The following is a 23,508-nucleotide window of genomic DNA, read 5'->3' on the forward strand; positions in this document are numbered from 1 at the left end:
CCACAGGCTCGCCTCCTCTCTACCCACTGCCTCAACCTCACTGTCATCAGACCTGACCCAAGACCCCTTCCAGGAGATGACGACCCCGGCTGTCCTCTACGCATGTGTTTGCTTGTTGCTGGCTTGTGGCATGGAGCCATCTCTAAGTCTTGCCCCGTCTGTGTCCCCACACTCAACCTGTCACTGAGTCTCGCTGCTTCACAGACTCCAAAGTCCATCCCTCCAGGGAAGGAATCCCCGCCACTAACCTCAGCACAGGCCCTTAGAGCCAGGGTCACCACCATTCTTCCTGGCCAAAGAGCAGCAGGCTGTGAGTGGAGGGGACCACATCAGCCCAAGGGCCTTGCAGAGACCCAGGGCTGTGGGGGATGGGATGGGGAGCGTGGCTGCCCATCCAAGGCCCTGTCAGACCTGGGATGGGGCTGGTGTCCCGGGGCAGGGCAGGGCACACTCCCTTTTGGGGATCAGACCTGGGCACCAACAGCCTATGCTACTCCAGCGTGACCAGATGAGCAGACACACCGCAGCCCTGGGGACATGAGGCCAACTGGAAGGAGCAGGCAGCCAGGGTGCCATCTGGGTAGCCACAGAGTATCACTGGGGAGCAAGCAAAGCAGGTAGGGGAGGGCAGGTAAGACAACTTAACCAGCAGAGCTTTGGGGAGGGATGTCTGCTTTTCAGATGTCACCCCTAGAGTTCTGGGCATGCACGCCCTTGTGCAGACAGCTGTGAAAGGCTAAAGCCACCCTCCTCTAGTTGCTGGTAGAGGATTCAAGCTGGGGCTGGACGGCCCACCAAGGATGTGCTTACCGGGATCTGCTCGGGCCAGGCTCAGGTGGGCCATGAAGGTTGCTGCCTGCACCTCCCTCCTGGCTTTGCACATTTGCTTCCCACCTGGCTACCCCACCCCTGTGCTGCATCTTTTTTAATCAGTCTACTTACCACCTACAGACCAGTCTTCCCAGTGGGCCATGTCATCTTGTCATTCATCTGCTCAAGAACCAAGAATCATTTCCAAGGCCTCTAAGAACAGATCCAAACCTCTTATCCTGGAATTCAAGGCCTTCCAAAATCAGACCCTTGGTCTCCATAGCTACCTCATCACTTGCTACTGGAGCCCAGGTGCCCTCCTGTTGCTAACACTTCCTCATCATTCCCCAAGGCACACAGCAGTCGCTTCCGTCTCCCTGATGCTGAAGGAATAGCGAAAAGGCCATGGGCTTTGCTTTGGTTACTTCCTGTGTGTTTTCAGGCAAGTCATTCAATGCCTCTGTGCTTCCAGTTGCTTACCTGCAAAAACACTTGAGAGGATGTTGTGAGAATCTGAGCGTTTGTACACAGAGTGCTAGCTAGCCACAGGGTAGTTTGCATCGTGTGGCTCCTGCTAACACAGTGTGAGTCAATAAACGGTATCCGTCACAGAGTGCCCTTGGTGTTCCCCACTTACGTGCCCTCCACCTCCTTTCTGATTAGCAGACTTCTGCCTCCTTTTACGCTCATCTCCAGATGCGCCTGTATCTGCAGCCTTGCTGGCACACCTGACCTGGGGCGGGGGGTAAGGGTAAGAAAAGCAACATTTGTCAGTTGCCCACTGGGCACCAGACCCTGTTGGTGGGGGTGTGGGGCTCAGGGAGAGCACTGACGGTAGCAGCTAATACTTTCTGGGGGCCTCCTTGTACCAGACCCCATCCCAAGCACGTCATGTAAGCCTTGCTGGTAACTCAGTTCTGTAGATTCAGGTTCCTAAATGGCTTTCTGCTCTATCCAACCAGGATGGTTTGGTCTCCCTGGCCCCATCTCACCTTTCCCATCCAGTGGCCTCCAAGAGGCTGATGGGAAGAGTTTATCAAGGAGTGATATCCCTGTCATTCAGGTTCATCCTGTTAGAGAACATTCTGAGAAAGGACCCACCTTCATCTGCCCTGCCACCCCAGGTGCAGCCAGGCCCACCTGCTGCACTCAGGTTGGGCCCTGGCTTTGCATAAGAGCATTTCCTCTGCCTGGAACTCCCTTCCCCCGGCCGGCCTGGAAAACTCAAGCCTCTGACTAATCCTCCTGCATTTGAGTCGAGGTCATTGCCCTTTCCCTCCCGTCCTCCAGGTGCCTCGTCCACTCACTTACTGACGCTTTCACAAATGTCTGCATCCTTGTTGGACCCTTGCCCTGGGCTGAGAACCCTAAGGCAGGGGCTGTATCCTGTTCATCTTTCTATCTCAGTGCCTGGCACAGAGCCTGGCCCACAGTGGGCCTTGGTGTTTGGGGATGAAGGGAGGGAGGAAAAGGACGGGGTGGAATGGGTATCCGGCAGAGGGAATGGTGGTGATACGTTTCCAGCTGCTTACTCCCAGGGCAGGACAGCCACGAGCCTCCATCCAGCTCAGAAGAGGAGGCCATGGCTCCATGGAGACTCCAGAGCCTCCCCCTGGAAACAGCTCCAAGAGAGCCCCGGCTACCGCAGCCTCCCTCCAGACACCTGGGAGGTGCCAGTCTTTGGGCTCCATCAGCCTTCTTAGGGGAAATTGCTAAATGCGTTTGGTGATTTTTTTTTGACATTTTCCTTGTTCAGGAGCTTGTGATTTCAGATTAATCACATCCACATACATTTAGACTGTCAGCTTGGAAGGGAAAATCTAAATTTTGTTACTGCATGATTTCATCCAAAGGTATTTTACTGAAAGGACGTCTGTGATATGGTGCAAATCATGACGAAACATGTTACCGCTGGGACCAAGCTCGTGGTGGGGGGTTGGGGGGATGGACGGAGAACTGTAGGCAGGACCTGGGTGGGCAGAGCTGCGGCAGCTTCAGTCTCCTGAAGAGATCCGTGTGCCACCATCGCTGCTGTCTCCATCTCAGCAAAATGTCACATTTCCTCCTCTGTCCAGGTTTGCCCAGAGCCTTTACTCCAGGGAATGGCAGTTCCACTAACTAACTCCTGTCTTCCCCCCCGGCAGGTACCATGACCAGCAGGACGTAACTAGTAACTTTCTGGGTGCCATGTGGCTCATCTCTATCACATTCCTTTCCATTGGTTATGGGGATATGGTGCCCCACACATACTGTGGGAAAGGTGTCTGTCTTCTCACGGGCATCATGGTGAGTACCTGCCTCGGCCAGTTACCCTTCCCCACCCACCGAATGCTGCTAGGAGTAGCGCCTTTATGGTGGGTGCAGGGGGCCCTCCTCATCCGGGCGTGGGACCAGCTGCTAGTTAACAGGCCAGCGTGTGTGTCCCTGCACGTAGAAAGGCGGATGTGAAATCTGCGTGGCTTCTCACTGTTTCATTTCCTTGTCTAAGATAGGACCATGTCCCGGTTCCTGACAGCTAATGGCCTCTTCCTAGCCCCCCAGAAATGGGCCGAGAGAAGCTGGCCGTGGGTCTTACCCTCTGCTCCCATCCACCAGCCCTGGTGAGCATCAGGGCTTGCAGTTCATTGTCCTCTTTCCTGTCGCCTGGGCCCCGCAGACCTTGGTACCACATCTGATAGAGTATAGCTAGAACTCACTGAGCCGGCCATGAGAGACCCATGTCCTAGACTGGGTTGGTCACTGGTTTGATCTTGGTTTGATGACATGGCCCTGGGCCAACTCTTGGCCTCTGCATCCAAATGTTGAGGTGCCAGGTTCCGAGTGCCAGTTCCCTCCCAGAGTTGGCACCCGGCTAGCCTGTGACTGCGTCCCCATCTCTCCCCAGGTGTCCAGCAGCTGTGCTGCCTCCTTTCAAGGTGTATATTCCTCCCGCCCATCACCCTGCCATCCCCCACCCCTGCACACACTCGTGCCCATCACATGGCCACACAGTACGGAGTTTGGGAGAGATGTGGGTAGGGAGTTGGACCCCAGAGTCTGAGTCCCTGTTGCTCGCTGCAGCGCTGGACCCCTCCTGCTCACCAGCCCCACGGCCGCAGGCCTCTGACCCCATGACCTCACTGTGGACTCCAGGCAGGGCACTTAGCCTGCTGGACCTCAGCATGCTCGAGTACAAAGTGCTGATGGGAGGCCTGCTCTGCCCTCCTCCCTGGCTGGTGATGGGAATAAACTGCGATGCTTTATGTTAACGCACTCCATCAGCAACAAGGAGCTGCCCCGCCTTCGGTGCTGGCGAGCCCTCGGCGTCCCTGCCGCCGCTACTCCTTCACTGGCCGGGGGTGAGGGCTCGTCTCCTTGCTGTGCTTTCTGGCCGGGACAGGCAGCCCTGCTCTTTGACCTCCTTCCCAGAACCCCAGAGTCCAGAATAAACACACCGGGTCCTCCTTTCAAAAGAGGAAGCCGAGGGTCAGAGAAGGAGCGGGCAGCTAAGCCTGGGTGTCGTGGGGGTGAGGGTGGACAGGAGGCCTGTCACTTGGTCCTAAGTCTCCGCGGCTGGTTACGGCAGCCCTCCCCAGGGAGCCCTCTCTGCGCCCCCCATCATCAAAATCCTTCCAGGGCTCCCTCAGATTTCAGTCACCACCCCCACTTCTCCAGGAGGACACAAAAGACCCTCCTTCTGAAAGGGAAGTGACTCCTTTCTGCAGTGGGAAGGGGGTTAAGCCCTCACCAGCCTGGTGGCCTCCTGGGACTGATCTCGGTGACAAGGCAGCTCAGAGCAGCAGAGGCCATAGGGTCAGAGGCCTGGGGCCGTGGGGCTGGTGAGCAGGAGGGGTCCAGCGCTGCCATGTCACGACTGGACACCGTCCTCTCCCCTTTCGACTGAAATCCAGAGCCGGTGCATATTAGCAGGTCCTGGGCAGCAGTTAATGAGAAAAGGCTTAGCGCCGGGGTTGGGGTAAATCACGGGTAAGTGTAAGGCCTCAGAACAAATACCTCCCATCGGTTAGTAGGAGTCTATCTGGCACAGCTCCAGCTGTCACCAGGAAACCAAGGAATGATTCTTCCTTCCAGAAGGGAATGAAATGCCGCCCGAAGGCCAAAGCTGTCCTGTCTCAGAGCCGCTCGTGGGGCGCAAGCTTTGTGCCTCGGCACCAGCTCTCAGCCAGGCCCGCACGGAGCCGGGCTGCCACTAGGTGGATGGCCCTGCGTGGAGCCTCCGTTATTTCTAAATACCAGCCATTCGCCCTCTCAGCACGGAGCTGTGCCCCATCCAAGAAGCGGCCCCATAGCCACCATTTCCCTGGGTCCCTCACTCCTGCATCTCCGGGCTTCTGCGCTGGCATGGCTGGGGGGGGTGGGGGGGTGGGCAGGACCCCTGGGCCCCTCCCTGCCTTCTCCTGGGGTGTGGTCTTCAGCACCGCTGGGGCTGTAGCAGCTCCTTGGAAAGGAGTGTTTGTTTCTTGTGGAGAGAGGTGTGATCAAAGTGGAAAGAACAAACAAGTGAGGAGGAACCGATACCCACCCCCCATATTAAAAATACAGCACATGCCTTTTGTCTTCTCCTTTCGCACAAACCCTGCTGCGTAAATATACACCTATCTATGACAGGGACGGGGAGCTCCCCTCCTCTCATTGTCAGTGTGTTTACCCAAATTAAAATCAGCTGCCTCCCTCTGGGGTCTGACAGTGAGGAACCCTGGTGGCATTTTTACTAACAAATGTGACTTTTCCAGCTGAGTCACTCCTTTCCAGGGTTTCGCATGGCTGAGAATCCCTTCCTCCCCTCTCCCAGCCTCCCGACACTTTGTACATCTCCTGATTATTATTGCAAGTGCCTTTACTAAAGGTAGGGCTTCCTGTTTGGTTACCATGGACACCATGCAGGCCAAGGCAAGGCCTGCTCGGGAAGGGAAAGGAAGAATTTGTGTGTGCGGGCTGTAAATAGTCTTAATCATTGTTTTCTCTTGGCAATCCCAGTAACGGTGTAATTATCAACCATTAAGCAGGGTATATAATTGTCTGAACAACTTGACGTTGTTGGCACAGACCTGGTGTGTTTGAGAGATTTCACCCACAAAAGCAGGTATCTCAAAGTGCATCATCTTTCCATAAAGAATTTTATGATGACAGTTACAAGGTAGAGAGAAAGCTGGCAATATTTAGTATCCAGAATGGGCCTTTGAAGGCTTTTTGGCTCTGCAGGCATCTGGAAGACTTTTGGGGCCCCCAAGACTCCTTGGTAGGAATCCCATTTCAATATAGCCAGTTTCTGAAGCTGGACTCACTCTGTGGACCCTTCATGAGTTAGGGACAAATAGACAAAAGCTTCCAGGATATCTGTGGGGGTCACTGAGCTTCTCCCCGAGGCTTCATGAGAGAGGCTTCTTTGAACTGCAAAAGGAAAGGGATGATGAAGTAAAAGGTAGCACGAATTGAGTCATTTGGGGAGGAGGGAAAAAGAGGGCTCAGTAAGACATCTGCTTAATGTCAGTTTTAGAGGATGAGCTTCTCCCTGAAACACCTTGGTTTCAAACCAATTGATGTTATTTTAGTTGTTACATGGTATCTGTTGCAGAAACAGAATCCAACTGTAAATCCTCCAGGCTTCCCTCCTCCATTTGTCACTTTCATTTATGTTTTATTTTATTTTATTTTTTGCTTCTTTAGTTAAGTACACCTCATACTTTTCCCCTTGGGATACTTGTTTTTTGAGACTCTAAGGTTTTCCAGCTGGAAAATGTCTCTTGGAAACAAGGAGTAGGAGGACCAGAGTGGAGGAGACTGGGTCTCTGATTTGGGTCCAGATCTATGGATGAGTTAGGCATGCTGACCGCAGGCCAGCCACTCCTCTCTCTGTTCACTCCTGTACTCTGCTCACCACGTACCTTGGCAAGTACGACCTCATTAGAGGTGAACCCTCTCCCCTCCCACAGCCCTCCCATGGAAATAGTGTTGGACAGAGAAGACCCAGGGAATTCAGCTGGTGTCAAAAAGGATTCAGGACTTGGCACCTCTGAAGGCAAAAGTCTGAGTCATGGATTTGCTCCACAGTCTGACCCCATGGAAGTCATCCCAGCAGCTGCTTACCCTCTTCTGTCCCACTCCGATCTCTCCTCACATGGCCCCCCTGCCCACCAACCATTTTTGAGATTCCACACGAGGACAGCTAGGACAGCAGGAGCTCTCACACACCCAGATCAGCCAAGCCCTTGGCAATTTGTCTCTTAAAACCAACCCGCATCCCTGCCGTATCACGTAAGCATTCCCAAACTGCTAACAGGGCCCTGTCAGGCTGATAAACTCATCTAAGTAAAGAGGCCCAAAAGGAACACAGGTGATCATTATACCACATGAAAGGTGAGTACAGCAGGAGGGAGGGGGATCCCGTAGTGCTTCCTTTATTTCCTCTAAAGAGCCAAAGTTGACCATCAACTTCCGACTCAAGTCTTAGGCTCCTTGTCCTTCCTGCCTTCCACTCAATTCCCATCAGCCCATCCTTTTTTCCTATTTGTCTGCTTCTTCCTTTCCACTTCCCCTGTCTGTCCCATGCTGTTGAGGAGGCAGCACAACTTGTTCCCTCTCTCAGTCTCTGCTCCAGCTCTATATCTCTCTGCATCTCCCGTCTCCCCTTCCCTTCCCTTCCCTTCCCTCCCCTCCCCCACTCTTCTCTCTCTCTCTCTCTCTCTCTCTCTCTCTCTCTCTCTCTCTCTCTCTCTCTCTCACACACACACACACACACACACACACACACACACACACACACTGGAGAGGATCAGTTTGTATTTCAGCACCCTGAACACCACTTTCTGAAGGTTGCTGACGTCTGACCCCTTCTTTACAAGGTTGCCTCTTAATGGGAATGACCAGATTAGGCTTCATTATTGGCTACTTCCCTAATTCAGCCAGATGATGGATTTTCTAAAAGGAAAGTTGAAAGTATCCACTGTTATCTATTCAAGTTAGAATTAGGGGCTAAGAACCAAGCATCCTTCAGAGAAATATCCATAGGAGAGCCTTGACATCTTTAAGTTGAAAGAAACCGGGAAATGTCATCTAGCCCAGCCTCCTGCCTCCGTGCAGAAATGAATCTTAATCATATAAGATGGATGGTTCCTTAGTTAGAACACTCCAGCTTCTCATTAGAACCCTTCTGCATTCAGCAGCCTAGGTTGTGAGCGATAGCAAAACCATGGAGCAATCCAGCTAGACCCTGGAACTTCGGGATTGTGGATGGCTGATTGTTTTAATGAAACCTCCAAAGTGGCGTGGTGAGCAGGGAGACTCTTTCAGGCCAATTCTGCCCCCAGCTTTCAGGAGTGATTTAAGCAGAGTTTCCCTGCACTCAGGGAAATGAGGAAGCCTGGAGCCTGGGAAGAACCCTCTCCATCTGACGTTCCGTTTTTAACACGGCGATATATCCCTTTTTTGGGCGTTCAGCCCAAAGTTCTTTTGTAGCTCCATACAAAAGAGAGGGATTATATACTCGGTCTGCTTAAGGGGAAATGGAGCACACGTCTTCCCTCTAGAACAGCTTCTTTTTAAGCTATTTTTTGCTTTTAGAGGCCTGGCTCAATTGATGACACCTGCAGACCAGGCTGTCCAAGGGCCCATACATATCCTTTGAAAACTGGGCACAGAGTCTCCTGCAAGTCACAGATGCCAAGAAAACAGGGCCGTCCCTGAACAAGAAAGGAAAATGAGGTCAGAAGAGGAAAGTTCACACAGGCTCCTTTCTTTTCAGTTTGTTGTGCTAGAAATGGGTGGCTGACCAAGTGTACCTAGAAACATGAGATTGTTTTCATGGGAACCCTTGTAAAAAGCTAGGGGAAAGCGTTGCCAACTTCACCCATGCCAAAACCTTGCACCGACCAACCTTTGCCAACCTGTGGCAAAGGAAAGAGATTATGAAGGAGAGAGTAGGGGATTGATCTACCATGTGCATTCCGCGCAACTCTGGTACGGATTATAGTACCTTTGAAAACAGTCTCTAAGGTTTCCTATGTATTCCGTTAAACTGGGTGAGCCCCAAATGTTATTGGTGGATTCCTTCAATCCTAGGACCTCAATTGCTAAACTGAGCTCTGTGGCAACTATGATTACTGTTTGGCATCTAGAGGATCAGACTGCTGACTTTTCTGAGCTTATTGTCGCTTTCCATGAGTGGAGGTCAGGGTGGTGCAGGGCCCCACGTGCAGAAAGAGGGTGATGGTCACCGAGGGGCGTGTGCTCTCTTCCAAGAACCAGGCAAGGGCGGGGCTGTCGTCTGCTGCCTGCAGGAGAAGCAGGGCAAGGGCAGTTCTGTCTCGATTCCCACCCACCCCACCCCCACCCCCACCCCCGCCCCCCGCCCCCCGACCAGGCCAAGATGCACAGCAAAGAGGACTTCAAAGTCCTTTGGAAGAATGTTGCGATGAGCCCTTTTCTGCTCATTTCTCAGACACTCAAGCATGCGCCCAGAGGATTAGGAGAGAGGAAGTGAGTCCTGAGGAAGCGGCCTCTTTAACTCACTCTCCCTGGGCTTCCCCGGAGTGGACCTTCCAGAGCACAATAAGAATTCTGCTCTGGAGAATACTGAGCGCCTTCTGCGGGTTCCCTTAAAATCCTGATTTGAGGCAGGCGTGTTGTTATCATCTTTGAAATCTCTGAAAGATGGTGAATTCACGAGCCTCCTGGTGAAAGCAAAGAGGAACTGAATTTCTTGCGCTGAGTCCTAGGCTAGACCTCCAGTGAAGAGACCCAACTGGGAGCAAGCTCAGTCACTGGGTGCACAGACTCATGCCAACCAGTGTAGCCCTGGGAAGCAGTCTTGGCGGGGTGATGCTTTGCCTCTTCCTTAGATTATTTTCAGGAAAACTCTCCACCACCAACAGGTGATCCATCCATACTGCACGGCTTTCTTTCCTCCTGGCCCCCTGCTCTGGAGCTGGCAGTGGGGCTGGGTTACGCGTGAGGGAGGGGGAGCGTGTGTGGATTTTCTGTCCTCCCTGCACACCCTGGCAGATGACCAAGTGATCGTTCGGTGTTTTAAATTCCCCCGAGCCTCAGCCCCATCCAGTATCCTGTTCCACGAAGAAGTGGCCAGCTTTACGAAGGCTCAGTCTCCCAGAGGTCAGCTCTGCAGCTAAGCCAGGAGCACCGCAGACCCCTTCATGGGTGCGGGAATCAGGGCCCTGATGGGTTTTGTGGCTTGGCCTTGTCCAGCCAGAATTCAAGTCCCCACTCCACTCCTGGAGACCCCATCGTGGGCCCGGGGCACGTGGAGTCTTCCGCCTGAGCCCTGCCTCTTAATGATGTGCTCTCTCCTCTGGTCCTTTTGCTGTCCCCTCACAGGGTGCGGGCTGTACTGCCCTGGTGGTGGCCGTGGTGGCCCGAAAGCTGGAACTCACCAAAGCAGAGAAGCACGTTCACAACTTCATGATGGACACTCAGCTCACCAAACGGGTAAAACGCCACTGTCCACGTCTTAACGGGGGACTTAAGACCAACATGGGAGCCAGTCAGAAAGTAGCCACAGTGGGTTAGGGCCACACCCTTCAGTGGAGGGTTGAGGGAGCCCCAGACACATGCAAACAGCCAGCGCAAAATGGGCACGATGTCCCAACGCTGAAGGCTCCTGTCTTCTCTTAAATCACTGTGCATGGCTCAGGCAACCAAATAATTTTCCTGATAATTAAATCTATAGCATACAATGATGTAACCCGCTCCCCTTGCCTAATGGTACAGAGTAGATCACCCAGCATGAGGTGTTTTTGCTTATGCTTAAATGTTTTCATGATTCTCCTTAGGAAGGGCAGTAGAAAGTCTTAAAAACGATATTGGGAATGTATCTAAATCCAACCCTTTAAAAAAAATCATTACAGACAATCACTCCTCAATAACGTTCATCAAAATGTCATCACCCAATTTTCCCCCTTTTGGGTTTTCCAAATAATGTTTCTCCCTTGTAACGTCATGAAAGTGGGTAAGGAGGGTGAAAAACTGAATATAAGCGGGAATGGGGAGATCATTTAGCTGCCAAAAGTCTGACACCCCACTGAATTGTCAGAGAAGAAAAGGCCCACTTAGAAGAGACAGAAACGAGCCTTCCAGGATGACAGCAGGCCAAATGAGCACGGCAGAAGCTGTTTATTTAATGACAGCTTCTATGGAAAATTCTTTAGAGCTGCAGGCTGAACGAAGGTCAGTAGTATGATTTCCTGCAAAACTCTCCTCTTTCCGAAATGAGAGCGAAGCAAGACCCCGTGCTGGGGCCTTGGCCACTCTGACAAGTTTCTCATTTAGGATTAAAGTGGGTTAGGAGACCCACGAGCAACGAGATTTTGATTGGGGTTTTTGAAAGCTGGAGAAAATATTCAGTGATGGATGTCGCAGCACAGTAAAAATGTGTTCTAAATAGAGACAAAGGCAGGAAGGGAGAACAAAAAGAGAGGGAGAGTGACAAAGGGTGAGCGTGCTCACTCAGAGGGAGGCGTGGGGGAATGGGAAGTTGCCAAGGCCTCTCCAGTTTCTCAGCAGAATTATTTATGGTGTTTGATTGTTTGGTCTTTGATTACATGTACTGGATTCTTTCAAGAGCCTCCACAGATGTTAAAAAGAAGGGGTACAGGCAAAGAGTCTAATGTCGCTGCCATACAGATGGTTGTATATGGTACATCCTGGCGCTGAGGTGTCCGTGGTACAAGCGAAAACATGATGTGTATCATCAAGATGGCAGGATTGAGGGCCATACCCGTGGGTAGGCCAGCCGGGTTCCACCCAGAGCCCTGTAACCTAGCTGCTTTCCTTCAACCCCCTAGTAAGCGTGCAGAAGTCATGCTAAGTATTGAGCAAATTACCAAAGTTGCCTCTATTCTCCTGGAACAATTCGGTGCAGGAGTCAGGGGCAAGGGAGTCTAGCCTCCAAAACCTTCTCAGAAGCTGTTTCTTAGAGCAGAGACGTTAACAGCCGCTCTGTTTATTCTATTTGCTTTTTGAAACCAAGGATATACTGTGTATATCATGTTATTCCTTTGTCCTCTCCATTTTTCACTCTGTGAATCAGACATTAGAGGAAAATAAAGCCGAGGAAAGCCAACTCCCTCACGTGACAGGAAAATAAACAATTTTTCTGCAATATAATTGTACAAGGAGATGAAATTGTGGTCGCTAATTTCAAGCTTTCAAAAATAATTCTCTAAAATCCTCAAGTCTGCTTACTTTTTGAAAAGTGGGACTGAAAATCAAATCAACAAATATTTATTGCCCATCTATGAGTACAAGGCATCTTTTCATCGAATAACATCTCACTTTTCTGAGAACACTTAAATCTGTTGAAATGTCCCTTTAATATCTGATATCTTTTCCCAGAGAAACAAACAACACGAAAGGAGTGGCTCTCACAGAGAGAGGATTCTCAAAGCTGGCAAGACTCTTTTACCTAACCTTGATTGAAAGGAAACTGGCTGTGAGCTTGGCCTGCTCTGGCTTCAGCTCCCCTTGACCTGGTCTCAGAGAAGCCCACCTTTCTTCCCCTGGCAACACCTCATCCATCCTCTGTCCTCTCCAAGTGGCCCAGTGTGTCCAGCAGGAGTGGCTCATGGGTCAAACAGAACTCACAGTGAATTCTCAGTGAATTCGCAGAGAAAGATCCGATCTTTGGAGGAGCTGATTGGGACATAATTGCAAACCTCTCAAGAGAGGACAATTAATAGATTTAACAGAGAAAAGCCATCTCTTACAATACATGCAATCTTAATTCTTCAAACCTCTAAGCAAAAAAAACAAAAAAGAGGAATTGTAACCTATTAATCATAAAAATACTCAGATTGTTCTAGTCTTTATTTACTCTGCCTGTCTTGCTGTAAAGGCTTCAGCCCAGACTTTACCACTAGAGTCACACTGTTTTTATTCATTTATTTGCCAGGGAGGCGGGGGCAGGTGCGGCGGTGGTCTGATGGCACGGGGTCGGAACTCAGTTTCTGGTTTTCCTGATTCCCGTGGCTTTTCTTCTCTCACTTGTATAACTTGTCAACTCTGGTGGCAACGTCATTTCTGTATTTAATGCAATCAGAACTTCCCACACTGACTTTGCAGTGTTACTGCCATTGTTAATCTAGAATTATAATTTATTGCTAACCTCTGGGCTACTAGGTAATATATATGTAAATGACACACAGAGAGGCTATAAAAAAGATACTAGGTCCCCACCTTTTCTCCCACTCAATGCTACACATCCCCCTGTCGCTGTTTTAGGTAACGAAACACATCCATCACAGCTGGATGGCGCTCCCTGTGTTCTGGGGACACCAAGATGAGTAAGAGATGGTACCTGCCCTCATACCTACTGCCTGTCCTCAAAGAACACCTCCCCTTTCTAAAGAGCAAGGTAGCTGCCCATGGACACACTTGACTTCAGAGGCACCACGGACAGGAGACGTTCTGTTTGCCACGCCTCCTCTCCACATCAAACCTGCAGGCACCTCTGTGGTGTGTGCCACTGGCTGAGGATTTTGTCTCCTTATCCTTGCCACGATGGGTTCCTGCCTCAAATACTTCATCCAAGTACAATTTCCCCATGAAATCAATGAGTAACACCAAAACCAAACCCATAGCTTCCCTACACTAGTGCCTTCTCCTGCCTTCCCTGTTAAGGACATCATCGTTCTTCCAGTCTCCAGGCCTGAAAGCTTAGCAGCATCTCTGACTCCTCTCTGCCCTGGTCCCCACAGGGGTCCGAGCAGCTTTGGAGTCTGATTCCACCTGGCCACACCAGCCTCTCCAGGTCCTCTGCCCACCATACTCTCATCTCAGTTGCTTGCTACCTTCTCATCTCACCTGGTCCTCCCTTACCCAAGCCATCCTGTACTTTGCTTCCTTGTGACTCTCCTTAGACTCTGAGACTTAGCTCTGAACATGTCACCAACCTGCTCAAAAACCTTTAATAACCCCCCAGAACCTACTGATCCACTGATAAAAAAGACTTTTCTTTATTTTTTTAAATAGGGGCTAATTTTTAAAAATTTTATTTATTTATTTTTTGAATGCATTGGGTCTTCGTTGCTGAGCACAGGCTTTCTCTAGTTGCGGCGAGCGGGGACTACTCTTCGTTGCAGTGTGCAGGCTTCTCATTGCGGGGGCTTCTCTTGCAGCGGCTTCTCTTGCAGCGGAGCACGGGCTCTAGGTGCCCAGGCTTCAGTAGTTGTGGCACATAGGCTCAGTAGTTGTGGCTTGCGGGCTCTAGAGCACAGGCTCGGTAGTTGCGGCGCCCGGGCTTAGTTGCTCTGCGGCACGTGGGATCTTCCCGGACCAGGGCTCGAACCTGTGTTCCCTGCATTGGCAGGCGGATTCTTAACCATTGCACCACCAGGGAAGCCCCCAAAACTTTTCTTTAATTATGAGCATGTGTCAAAGTTTTATCACAATCCTGCTGGGGGGAAAAAAATGTTTTTTTTTTTCCAGCAGCCTAATTCAAAGGTTTACTCATAGTAGGGGTCTTTTATAGGAAAAGACAATGGTAGTCATTGTTGTACAGGGTACAGAAAGCCTGGCTAAAGGACACAGACTCCTGACTGACAGCTGGTAGGGCCCATGAGTGGATTCCCAGAACAGGTCTTAGTCTTTTAAAAATTTATCAGATAATCAATTGAGCAGTTATCAGGAATGCTAATTCTCCCCAGAAGGGGATTATAAATTATATCACCCACTAAAGTTCTGTCCCAGACAGACTGGGTACAGTTTTTCTTTAACAATAGTCATAGGAACATTGAGCTTTTGAGCTGGAAGCGTTCTTAGGGATGAGCCTCTCAGGCCCAGAGATGGGCAAGTGTGGGCCCCCAGCCATATGCAGTGAGCTGGGTCCCAGCCAGGGCTGCCATTTGTTCTCAGGCTGGCAGGCAGCTCTCCAGCCATAACCCAATGGGTTTCCCAGAACAGCCAGTTCCTTGGAACTCAGAATGGTGGTTAGGGTCCCAGGTCTGCTGGAAAGAAAAGCCAGTTTACCTCCAAACTAGCTGAGCATCACATTAATAGCATTATGGAATTAGCCGTGGTTCATTACTGTGCTGCTATGGGGAAAGACTACAAACTCCAACTTTGAACCACAGAAGTACATCCCTCCGCGCTCCCTGTCCCAGTGTCCTGCCAGCCACAGGGGTGGAGCCCCCGTTTCTAAGTGTTGGGTGAGGGCTTCTGGGTAAGGTGGGCAGAGAAGCCTGAGAAGGGAGTGTGGAATAGGATGGGGGAGGAAGAAGAGAGGGTATGAGGGGGGAGATGAAAGAGATGGCAGCGGCAGGAAGCCAGCAGGGTGTGTGTGTGGGTGAGCGTGAGGGAAGTGAGGGGTTGGCGGATGGAGAAGAGGGGACCCCCACCAGTTATAATGGACACCTTCAGTCAGGTGTCTGAAGACGGGCCTGACCTGAGGGCTCTCAGATTGCGATTTTATCATCCCTTTAGATTTATTCATCTAAATTCATCCCCTAGAACTTCTTGAAGTTGTCTAAGTTACACCCACTTGCCAGGGCTGATCGGCCCTCCTCTCCAACTTCCCTCTCCCTGGGAGGGAGTCCTGGCAGCATGGAGGGCATGCTATTTCTTTCCCAGGGGCCCCATCAGTAGGGCTCCTGGAATTTCTCTCCCAGGGCTCCCTGTGGCTGTCGGGAGCATGGGGGCAGGTGAAGAAGGGTGCCCCTCGTCTGCCACATGTTCCTCCTGCACCAGCCTCCACGAAGTCTGGAGAGGCAGGTTACCCTGGCAGAGAGGCAGCCAGAGCAAGTCGTTGACATGGATAATACGGCCAAGAGCTCAAGGAACAGACATATGTGTCCTGTTTTATGTCTTCTTTCGCTGGAGGTGGGGGAAGAAGCTGACATTTGTTGGGGGAAGGAACATCAGTAAAACTACTGTGTACTGAGGCGCGGTGCAGCCAGGCTCTGTGCTAAGTGTTTCATTGAATCAATACCACAATCCCATTTCACAGATTGGGACCCTACTGTGTTTTCTCTGAAGCACTTATTGCCTGACACTGTATTACACAGGGCATGCCGTCCCCATAGGATTAGAAGCTCCTTGAGGGCAGAAATGTTATTGGTGGGTGCATCCCAGTATTCTTACTTCCTAAACAGTATCTGCCCCATTGTAAGGGCTCAGTAAATGTTTTGGGAAGGAATGAATATGAAAATTGAGTCCCAGAGAGGTTCCGCAATGGTCCAAGGCAGAGATGATCATTCATCCCCTTGTGAGGTTTTTCTGAGGGCTAGCGGAACAATGTAAACAGAAAGTGTTTAGCAGGCAGCCTGGCAGATAGTAAGCACTCCGTGAATGTTAGCTGTCAGTATTGTATGCAAGATCTTAGTTGGATGACTTTCTTGCCCGGGCTCATGAATCTTAGAGCCCTCCCTGAAGGACATAGGTCACGGAGCCAATTCTCTGGCCACCGTCAGAGTAAAAGCATACAATTCTTGGGAGAGAATGGATGGGCCCAAAGAAAACAATTAGCTCGTATGCTTATGGGTTTGGGGGACGAAACAGCCAGTCTTCCATGCACAAACGGCCCTCTTCTAACCGTCCCTGAGCCCGTCGGATCATGGCCAACCTTACCCAGTCCTTCCCAGTTCCCTGACCCACTCACTCCCACCCTCACCCTCAAGAGCATCTTTTGGCCCTGGTGCCCCGCCCACTAGGAGAGGTCAGTGGGTACCCAAGTCCCCATCAGGGAGTGGTGCTTGGAAGCCCTATGGAAGCTCAGTGAATCCCAGGAGGGGCACACAGCCTCAACTGCCTCCCACCCCGGCGATGCTCAAAGCAATCAGCCAGGTGAATTGGAGGGAGAACCTGGTCACAAGAGCGGTCACTGTCGACGTGGGAAAGCACGAGGCAGTTAAAAGCCTGTTTCTTTTTCTCTCGTGTATATTGATCTGCTCAGCTTTGTGCCAGGTTGTTTGCTGGCGATTAATTCAGAGTCAGCACCAAGGCTTGCATTTAACATCGCTTTCCTGAATACGCAGGGGCCTCCCGTTCAAAGCCATAAAGAGGCCGTGACTGCTTCGCTCGGCTACCCAGGCTGTGCTGTGATTTTAGTGCCTTATATTTGGGCTAAAGTTAAGTGCGGGACCTGGACTCCCTGTTCTGTCATATTGCTAAGTGAGGGCCATGATGATTAAAAACAAATCTAATGTCCTTTCCAGTTCCTTGATCCTGGAAAACAGGAAATAATGTTGTTTGTGTAGAGATGACATGTAGTCAGTCAGGTCTTTCTTCAGACCACATGAAAACCGTATGCTCTTTTTGGACCTGGCTCTTGTTTTGACTTTGCCGTTAGCTAGCTGTGGGATTCTGGCCCTCACATTCTATCTCTGAAGCTGTCATTTCCTCATATTTTCAATGGGGGGTTGGGCCAGATGATGATAACTAACTAGTATCTTTATGGTACTTTATAGTTTCTATAACACTTAAATCCACATTGACTCAGTTTGCCGTTTATAACTTTACGGTCTTGGTCTCTGTCTCGGTTTCTTCATCTGTAAAATGGGGATAATATTAGTACCTTCCTGAGAGGGTTGTTGTGAAGATTAAATGAGTTTACACATAGGTAAAGCGGCACCTGGTAGATGTCCGCTCTTAGCCTCAGCGCCATCAGCACCATGGGTATTGCCTCATTTGGGCCTCAGAACAGCCCTTAAGGTAAGGATTTATTTTTCCCTTCTTATAGATAGTTAAGCACTTACTCCTAAACTGGCAGAGGAAGGATTCACCTGCAGCCTCTCCAATTTCAAATGTTTGTTCCACACCAACACAGAGACAGTTGTCAAAGGTTCATCAGCGCTGACACTCCACGGCTCTGTCAGTGTTCCAAAGACAAGACCCGTGTAACTGGGGCTCTGCCGACCATCAGACATGCTGGATAGGTTTTTCCCTCCTGTTTCTTCTGTGAGGCTTTCCTTGGAGGCTAAGCACCTAGGGAAACTGAAAAAAAACATCTGTCAAGTTGCCCTCTCCCCACAGAAGGGCAGCAGGAGTAGGCACTCCACAGAGAGAAAGCCTTCCCTTCCATGCTGCCTCTTTTGCCAGGAGGCTGATGTCCACTCCAGCCCCTGGACAGGACCCCGGTGACCACACCCTCCTCTACCTCCCCCCTCCTCACCTGGACACTTACCATTTCCAGCTTCTCACCACCACCTGCTTCTTCTCACCACCACCTGCTTCCTTTCAGGCAAGAAAGTACCAAAGGTGGACAATTAAGTCATTTAAAACCATCTTCACGGTAGATTTTTACTGAACAAAAAGGCAGTATTTATGTCACTTAGACATTTCTGAGAAGACCTAGCTGTTCTTTTAGAATATCACTCCAGCGCCAATGAAAAATATAATCCAGCCTTAGTAATAAATTTTTAAAACATACACACAGAAGTTATCAGCCTGCAAAACAATGTTTCCCAGGCCTTCCCACACGTCTCAGTATTTTAACAACGTCCCATCTGTTGATGTCAGTCTGAAGAAGCAGGCCTGTACTCTCCAATTTTATTAAAATCCTTTCTGGCTAGTAACCTGATTTCTACTAGGCTGGCCTACTTACTTCCAGGCCCTGGGCCTGTGGGCCTGTGCCACTTTGCATGGCTGACAGAAATGGGAACAGTTAATCAAAAATCTGTTTAGCTTGTGCTTAATAAGAAATGTTTCCTCTTGCTCTTGTTACTAATTGCTGAAGATGTCTGTGTTTGGATTAAAACTTTGTCCCCTGCCATCTGGATGCCATTGATATGTCTCAGCTCTGTCGTGAGCCAGGTGAGATCAGTGGTTTCCATGTCAACAGATGACAGCGTCATATGTTGAAATGTGTGATTGCAGTGCAGTGAAAGAGCCAGCCTTGGGAAAGAGGCAGCTCTGGTTTCACACCAAAATATCTTCACTGATTTTCAGACACTGTTTGGAAGTGATTTCAGTTTTATGCCAATTACATTTACATGTAAAATTGCAGTGTAAATGTTTTTTGCCATTTGGGAAAGGAAACAATGGACTTATTAATACCTAGAGTTCTATTGGGTGGGAAAGACATTTCCTCAAAGAGGCCTTGTAAGATCTCCAGCTGAAGTGAAAGAAGTCAGACAGAGAAAGACAAATACTGTAGATCACTTATATGTGGAATCTAAAAACTACAACAAACTAGTGAATGTAACCAAAAAGAAGTAGATCGCAGGTAAAGAGAACAAATTAGTGGTTACCAGTGGGGAGCAGGGAGGGACAACATAGGGGTTGGGGGAGTGGGAGAAACAAACCACTGGGTGTAAGATAGGCTCAAGGATGTATAGGACAACACGGGGAATATAGCCAATATTTTGTAATAACTGTAGATGGAAAGTAACCTTTAAAAATGGTATACAAATTTTAAATAATTTTTAAATAAATAAATAAAATCTCTAGCTGATAGGAAATCTGTTTACTCTGTGAACCCAAGAAATGTACCACGTACACTAAATAGAAATCCCACGTAGAGCGTGGAACTCTGCATCCACGGGCAGCAATGGTACATATTTATCTATTCAAAGTGTGCCCCAGGCCTCCAGGTCTTGGTAATGTAGCCTATCTAAATATAGCATCAGCAACAACAGTGGATAGGCAGTCCTGAAATAATTAAGAAAGAGACAGGAACCACCCCTCAACTTCGGGCTCCAGGCTACTGTGTCCAATACAGGATTAATAAGAGATGAATTTTAATAATCCTTTCTAAGAGTTCATGATTTCATTAAGGAAAAAGATCATTGCAGAATCATTTCCTTATAAGGTAGACTATATCGACAGACATAACAAAACATGTTATGTGAACCTAGGGAAATTTACCTGATAGCAGTCTGTTTTATTTACTTTTCCTTAGATCAAGAATGCTGCGGCCAATGTCCTTCGGGAAACGTGGCTAATCTATAAACACACAAAGCTGCTAAAGAAGATTGACCACGCCAAAGTCAGGAAACACCAGAGGAAGTTCCTCCAAGCAATCCACCAGTGAGTAGGCCGGGGCAGCTCACCAGAGGACCAGAGTAGAAGTGGTGGGTTCCCCAGAGCTCCATCAGTATCTTCTCATATACTTAGAGGAGCAGGAGAAATCCATTCTTTTCCACTCAACAACCACTGGGGGCGGTGAACTGGACGCAGATCAGTCTGTTTATTCACTTATTGCACCTGCCACTGCCAGACATTGGACAGACTGCTATGGAAGGTAAAAATTAGGTAGGAGCCTCAGGGGGCTCTCATAGTCTACACACACACACACACACACACGCACGCGTGCACACACACACACACCCCACATTACAACTGGAAGCAGAACAAATTGTGGTCAGTGCTTTCTGTAAGCTAAGTATTTAAAAAGTATAGTGGATTTTTAAAAGTAGAGGATGAAAACATTTATTCTGACCTGGAGGCTTGGGGAAACGCTGAAAGGCTGAGAGTAGGGCACTTAAGGTGGAAGGCACAGCCTAGATAAAGGAACAGAAGCGGAGAAATGACCTGAGAGTGGTGAGGAAACTATAATGACTGAAGGTAGGCACACGTGGAGGCAGGAGTTTGCTTTCTTGGGGACCTGCCAAGCCCTTGATTCTGGTCAGTTGTCACCCATGTTCGAGGTCCTGGGCTGGGTTCCAAAACCAGATGAATTGACGTGGGTGTGGAATCTGCCCGTGGGGCTGAGCCCAGCGCTTGAAGAGCATGGCTGTTACGACTCTTTCCCGCAGACTGAGGAGCGTCAAGATGGAGCAGAGGAAGCTGAGTGACCAAGCCAACACCCTGGTGGACCTTTCCAAGGTGAGTGGCAAAATCCAAAGACCCCGTAAAGGGTTCTCAGATGCTGGCATTTCAATTTATCAGGTGTGGCTGTGAAGGCCTGGCCTTGGCCAAACCGGACAGTGCAGGACCAGGAAAGCAAAGACTGCTTCCTCCTTTGTTAAAAAATCATCTGGGTTCGAGTTCTTGACACTTGTAATCTACTAGTGCGTGTTGTTGACTTTTAAAACCTAGCGTGTGTTTCTTAAATTCAGTCACTCAGGTCAGTCTTTGCTGGGATTTAATTAGCTGACCTACTACATCTTTTCGGTGTGTTGCTTGATTAGCTGTACACTGAGTTTGCACAGGGTGAAGCACACTGACGAGACCAAATGGTGATATTGGCGATGCTACTGCCTGGGTCACACCTAGGAGGATCCTTCCGGTTTGCCATTATAATTGCAAACTCATTTTCTTGCATCCTGCAGTCCTTACAACTCAGCTTTTCTGGCCCCAATTTGGTGGTGGTGAGGGGTGCATTTCTTTATTTCTCATGAAGATGCCAAAAACGAGAGCCCTCCTTTGAGAGCCCTACTGTCATTCTGCGTTTCTGGCCCTGAACTGCTGTTAATACTATAAAGGAACTCTCTCCTTTTGCAAATCTCTGGAGTGAAGGAATCGGAGGCTGCACCGCCGGCAGAGCTGAGTGTAGGCGCCAATGAAGAAAGGGCCTCCCCTCCTCAGCCCCTCCTCCTCATTGCCTCTTTTTTTTTTTTTAATTTTTTTAAAATTTTTGTCTGCATTGGGTCTTCGTTGCTGAGTGCAGGCTTTCTCTAGTTGCGGCGACCAGGGGCTACTCTTCGTTGCGGTGCGTGGGCTTCTCATTGCAGTGGCTTCTCTTGTTGCGGAGCACGGGCTCTAGGTGCGCGGGCTCAGTAGTTGTGGCGCATGGGCTTAATTCTGCGGCATGTGGGATCTTCCCGGATCAGGGCTCGAACCCGTGTCCCCTGCACTGGCAGGCAGATTCTTAACCAGTGCGCCACCAGGGAAGCCCCCTCATTGCCTCTTGATAGAAATTGTACATCAAATGTATAGCCCAGGGCCAGGCTGGCGGAACATTCCACCAGATGTCGATTATCATCATGGAACACATTCCCTGGGTAAGCAAGAGAAACTCCCTCAGGCCAATTAATCCCCCTTTGAAAAGATGGTGCAATCAGAGACATTGCCAGTTCTTGGGCCATGTGCGGGCGCCTTGTTCACTGAAGGGATCAGGCCAAAGAAAGGGCCTCCTAAGCTTGGGAGGACTTCAGTCAGGGAATGTGTGGTTGGCACAGGTGGGGAGAAGCCCACAGGCTGTGTGCTTTGGAGGGGGCGCTGTGGTGGAGTGCAGGGCTCCTGAGAGCCAGGAGGAGGCAAGGATGTGGATGGAATGCCCAAGTGCAGAAGGGAGCCCCCCATGGTCTTGGGTGCACTGCTTAAAACTCTTGGGTTCCAGTATCAGAAACCCATTGGAAGTAGGTTTTAAAATGTAGGTGTTTATTATAAGGATACAAGGAAGTCTCATTCCAGGCAGAACCTCAAGGCAGGCATGTGGTCAGACTTCAGGAAGGAACTACCTAGAAGTGCGCCCCACCCTGGAAGGTATCCGCTCACCCTCTCTTCTCTCTCCTGTTCAAGTGCCTGCTTCTCTCTCTCTCCCTCGCCTTCATCTCCTGACAACTTTCTATGCCCCCTGTCTCCATGGCAGACCATGGCAGGCCCCTATCCAGAGAGTACATGTTCTAGTTCTAGCCACAGGCAAAGACCGATTGGCTGTCCTCCTATTAGTCTTAATTCTAAATTCTCAGAAGGGATGAGATGACTGGCTAGTTTGGGTCACGTGTCCACCCTTGGGCCAATCAGCTGAGGCCAGCAGGGGGGTCGGGTAGGGCAAACATGGCTGGGGACCCACACTGGCAGGTGCAGGGATGGCCCAACAAGCCCCAAGATATTTCTTTTACAGGTAGCCATGTTTCTGCCTCCCCTCTCACCTGGCAGGACAGGCTGTGGCTGGTGTTCTCCTGGGAATAGCGGGCACACTGGACTTTCAAGCCTGCGTTTCTTCAGTGCCAGCCACCGCCTCTCACAGAGACAGGGCCCTGTGCAGAGCAGACTGGGTGAAGCAAAAAACTCAGTGAACTGGAAAGAGGCGCCCGTGAATTGGGTGGGGGAACGAAACCATCAATAACCTGGGAGCAAGTTACCTGGAAAGAAAGGGTGTGGAGGAGAGGGTGAAGGGAAAGCGTCTGCAGGGCTACTGGGAGTGGTGTGGGACCTGCAGGGAGGGTGAACTCTGACATCCATCCAGTGTTTCATCTTTCCTCCCTGGAGACTCAGCCAAGGTCCTGGCAGCAGCCTAGCGTCTTTCACGCTGGTCCACGTTCCCCCTGGTATCCTGTCACCAAAAGCAGCAGAACACGGGAGACAATAATAACAGTGTTCTCTCCCTTTTCTTTCTGTGCTTCATCCTCCCAGCTCACCACCTTCCACCCCTGTCCTTTGGTCCTTTCTAGATTAAGAAAAGGGCGTGTGGCCTCCAGATAACACTTGCTGTATTGAAGAGCTCGCTGGTAGGGTGGCAGAGATGGGGTGGGGGAACGCTGGGAGGCTTTGTATGCTAGCTTCAGTGTCTTCCATTGAAGTGTAAAAATCATTCCCCACATCTGAGGCTCCACTGATCAAATAAGATGGTATTTGTGAAAATGCTTTGTGAACTATAACAGTTTTGCATGTGGTAGTTCTGATTAGGAATATAGATGAGGAAACCAAGGTCCAAAGAGACCATCCCAAGGTCGGGCTGTTGGAGAGCTGCAGCGCTGGGGCTGAGACCCAGGGGCCCGGATTCAGTCCAGAGCTCGTTAGGGTGCCCCTGCGGTCAAATAGATTTGTGGTGTTGTACATTCTGGGAAGAACATGCACCCTGAAGAG

At 50.0% G+C, this 23,508-nt stretch overlaps 1 protein-coding gene across 2 annotated transcripts in view; it reads left to right on the forward strand.

Moving 5' to 3' along the window:
• The window catches only part of KCNN3 (potassium calcium-activated channel subfamily N member 3), a gene marked incomplete at both ends in the record, with an annotated part of 172,406 nt that overhangs the window by 146,087 nt on the left and 2,811 nt on the right, over positions 1-23,508 (forward strand). For both annotated transcript variants that reach the window (XM_082832683.1, XM_082832684.1), the window contains 4 exons: positions 2,955-3,096; positions 10,141-10,251; positions 19,655-19,782; positions 20,511-20,580. In XM_082832683.1, the coding sequence (XP_082688809.1) occupies positions 2,955-3,096; positions 10,141-10,251; positions 19,655-19,782; positions 20,511-20,580 (451 nt within the window). The remainder of the gene's footprint in view (positions 1-2,954; positions 3,097-10,140; positions 10,252-19,654; positions 19,783-20,510; positions 20,581-23,508) is intronic.

The sequence above is a fragment of the Leucopleurus acutus genome (genome assembly GCF_964270905.1).
Source record: "Leucopleurus acutus genome assembly, chromosome: 2".
Taxonomy (NCBI): Eukaryota; Metazoa; Chordata; class Mammalia; order Artiodactyla; family Delphinidae; genus Leucopleurus; species Leucopleurus acutus.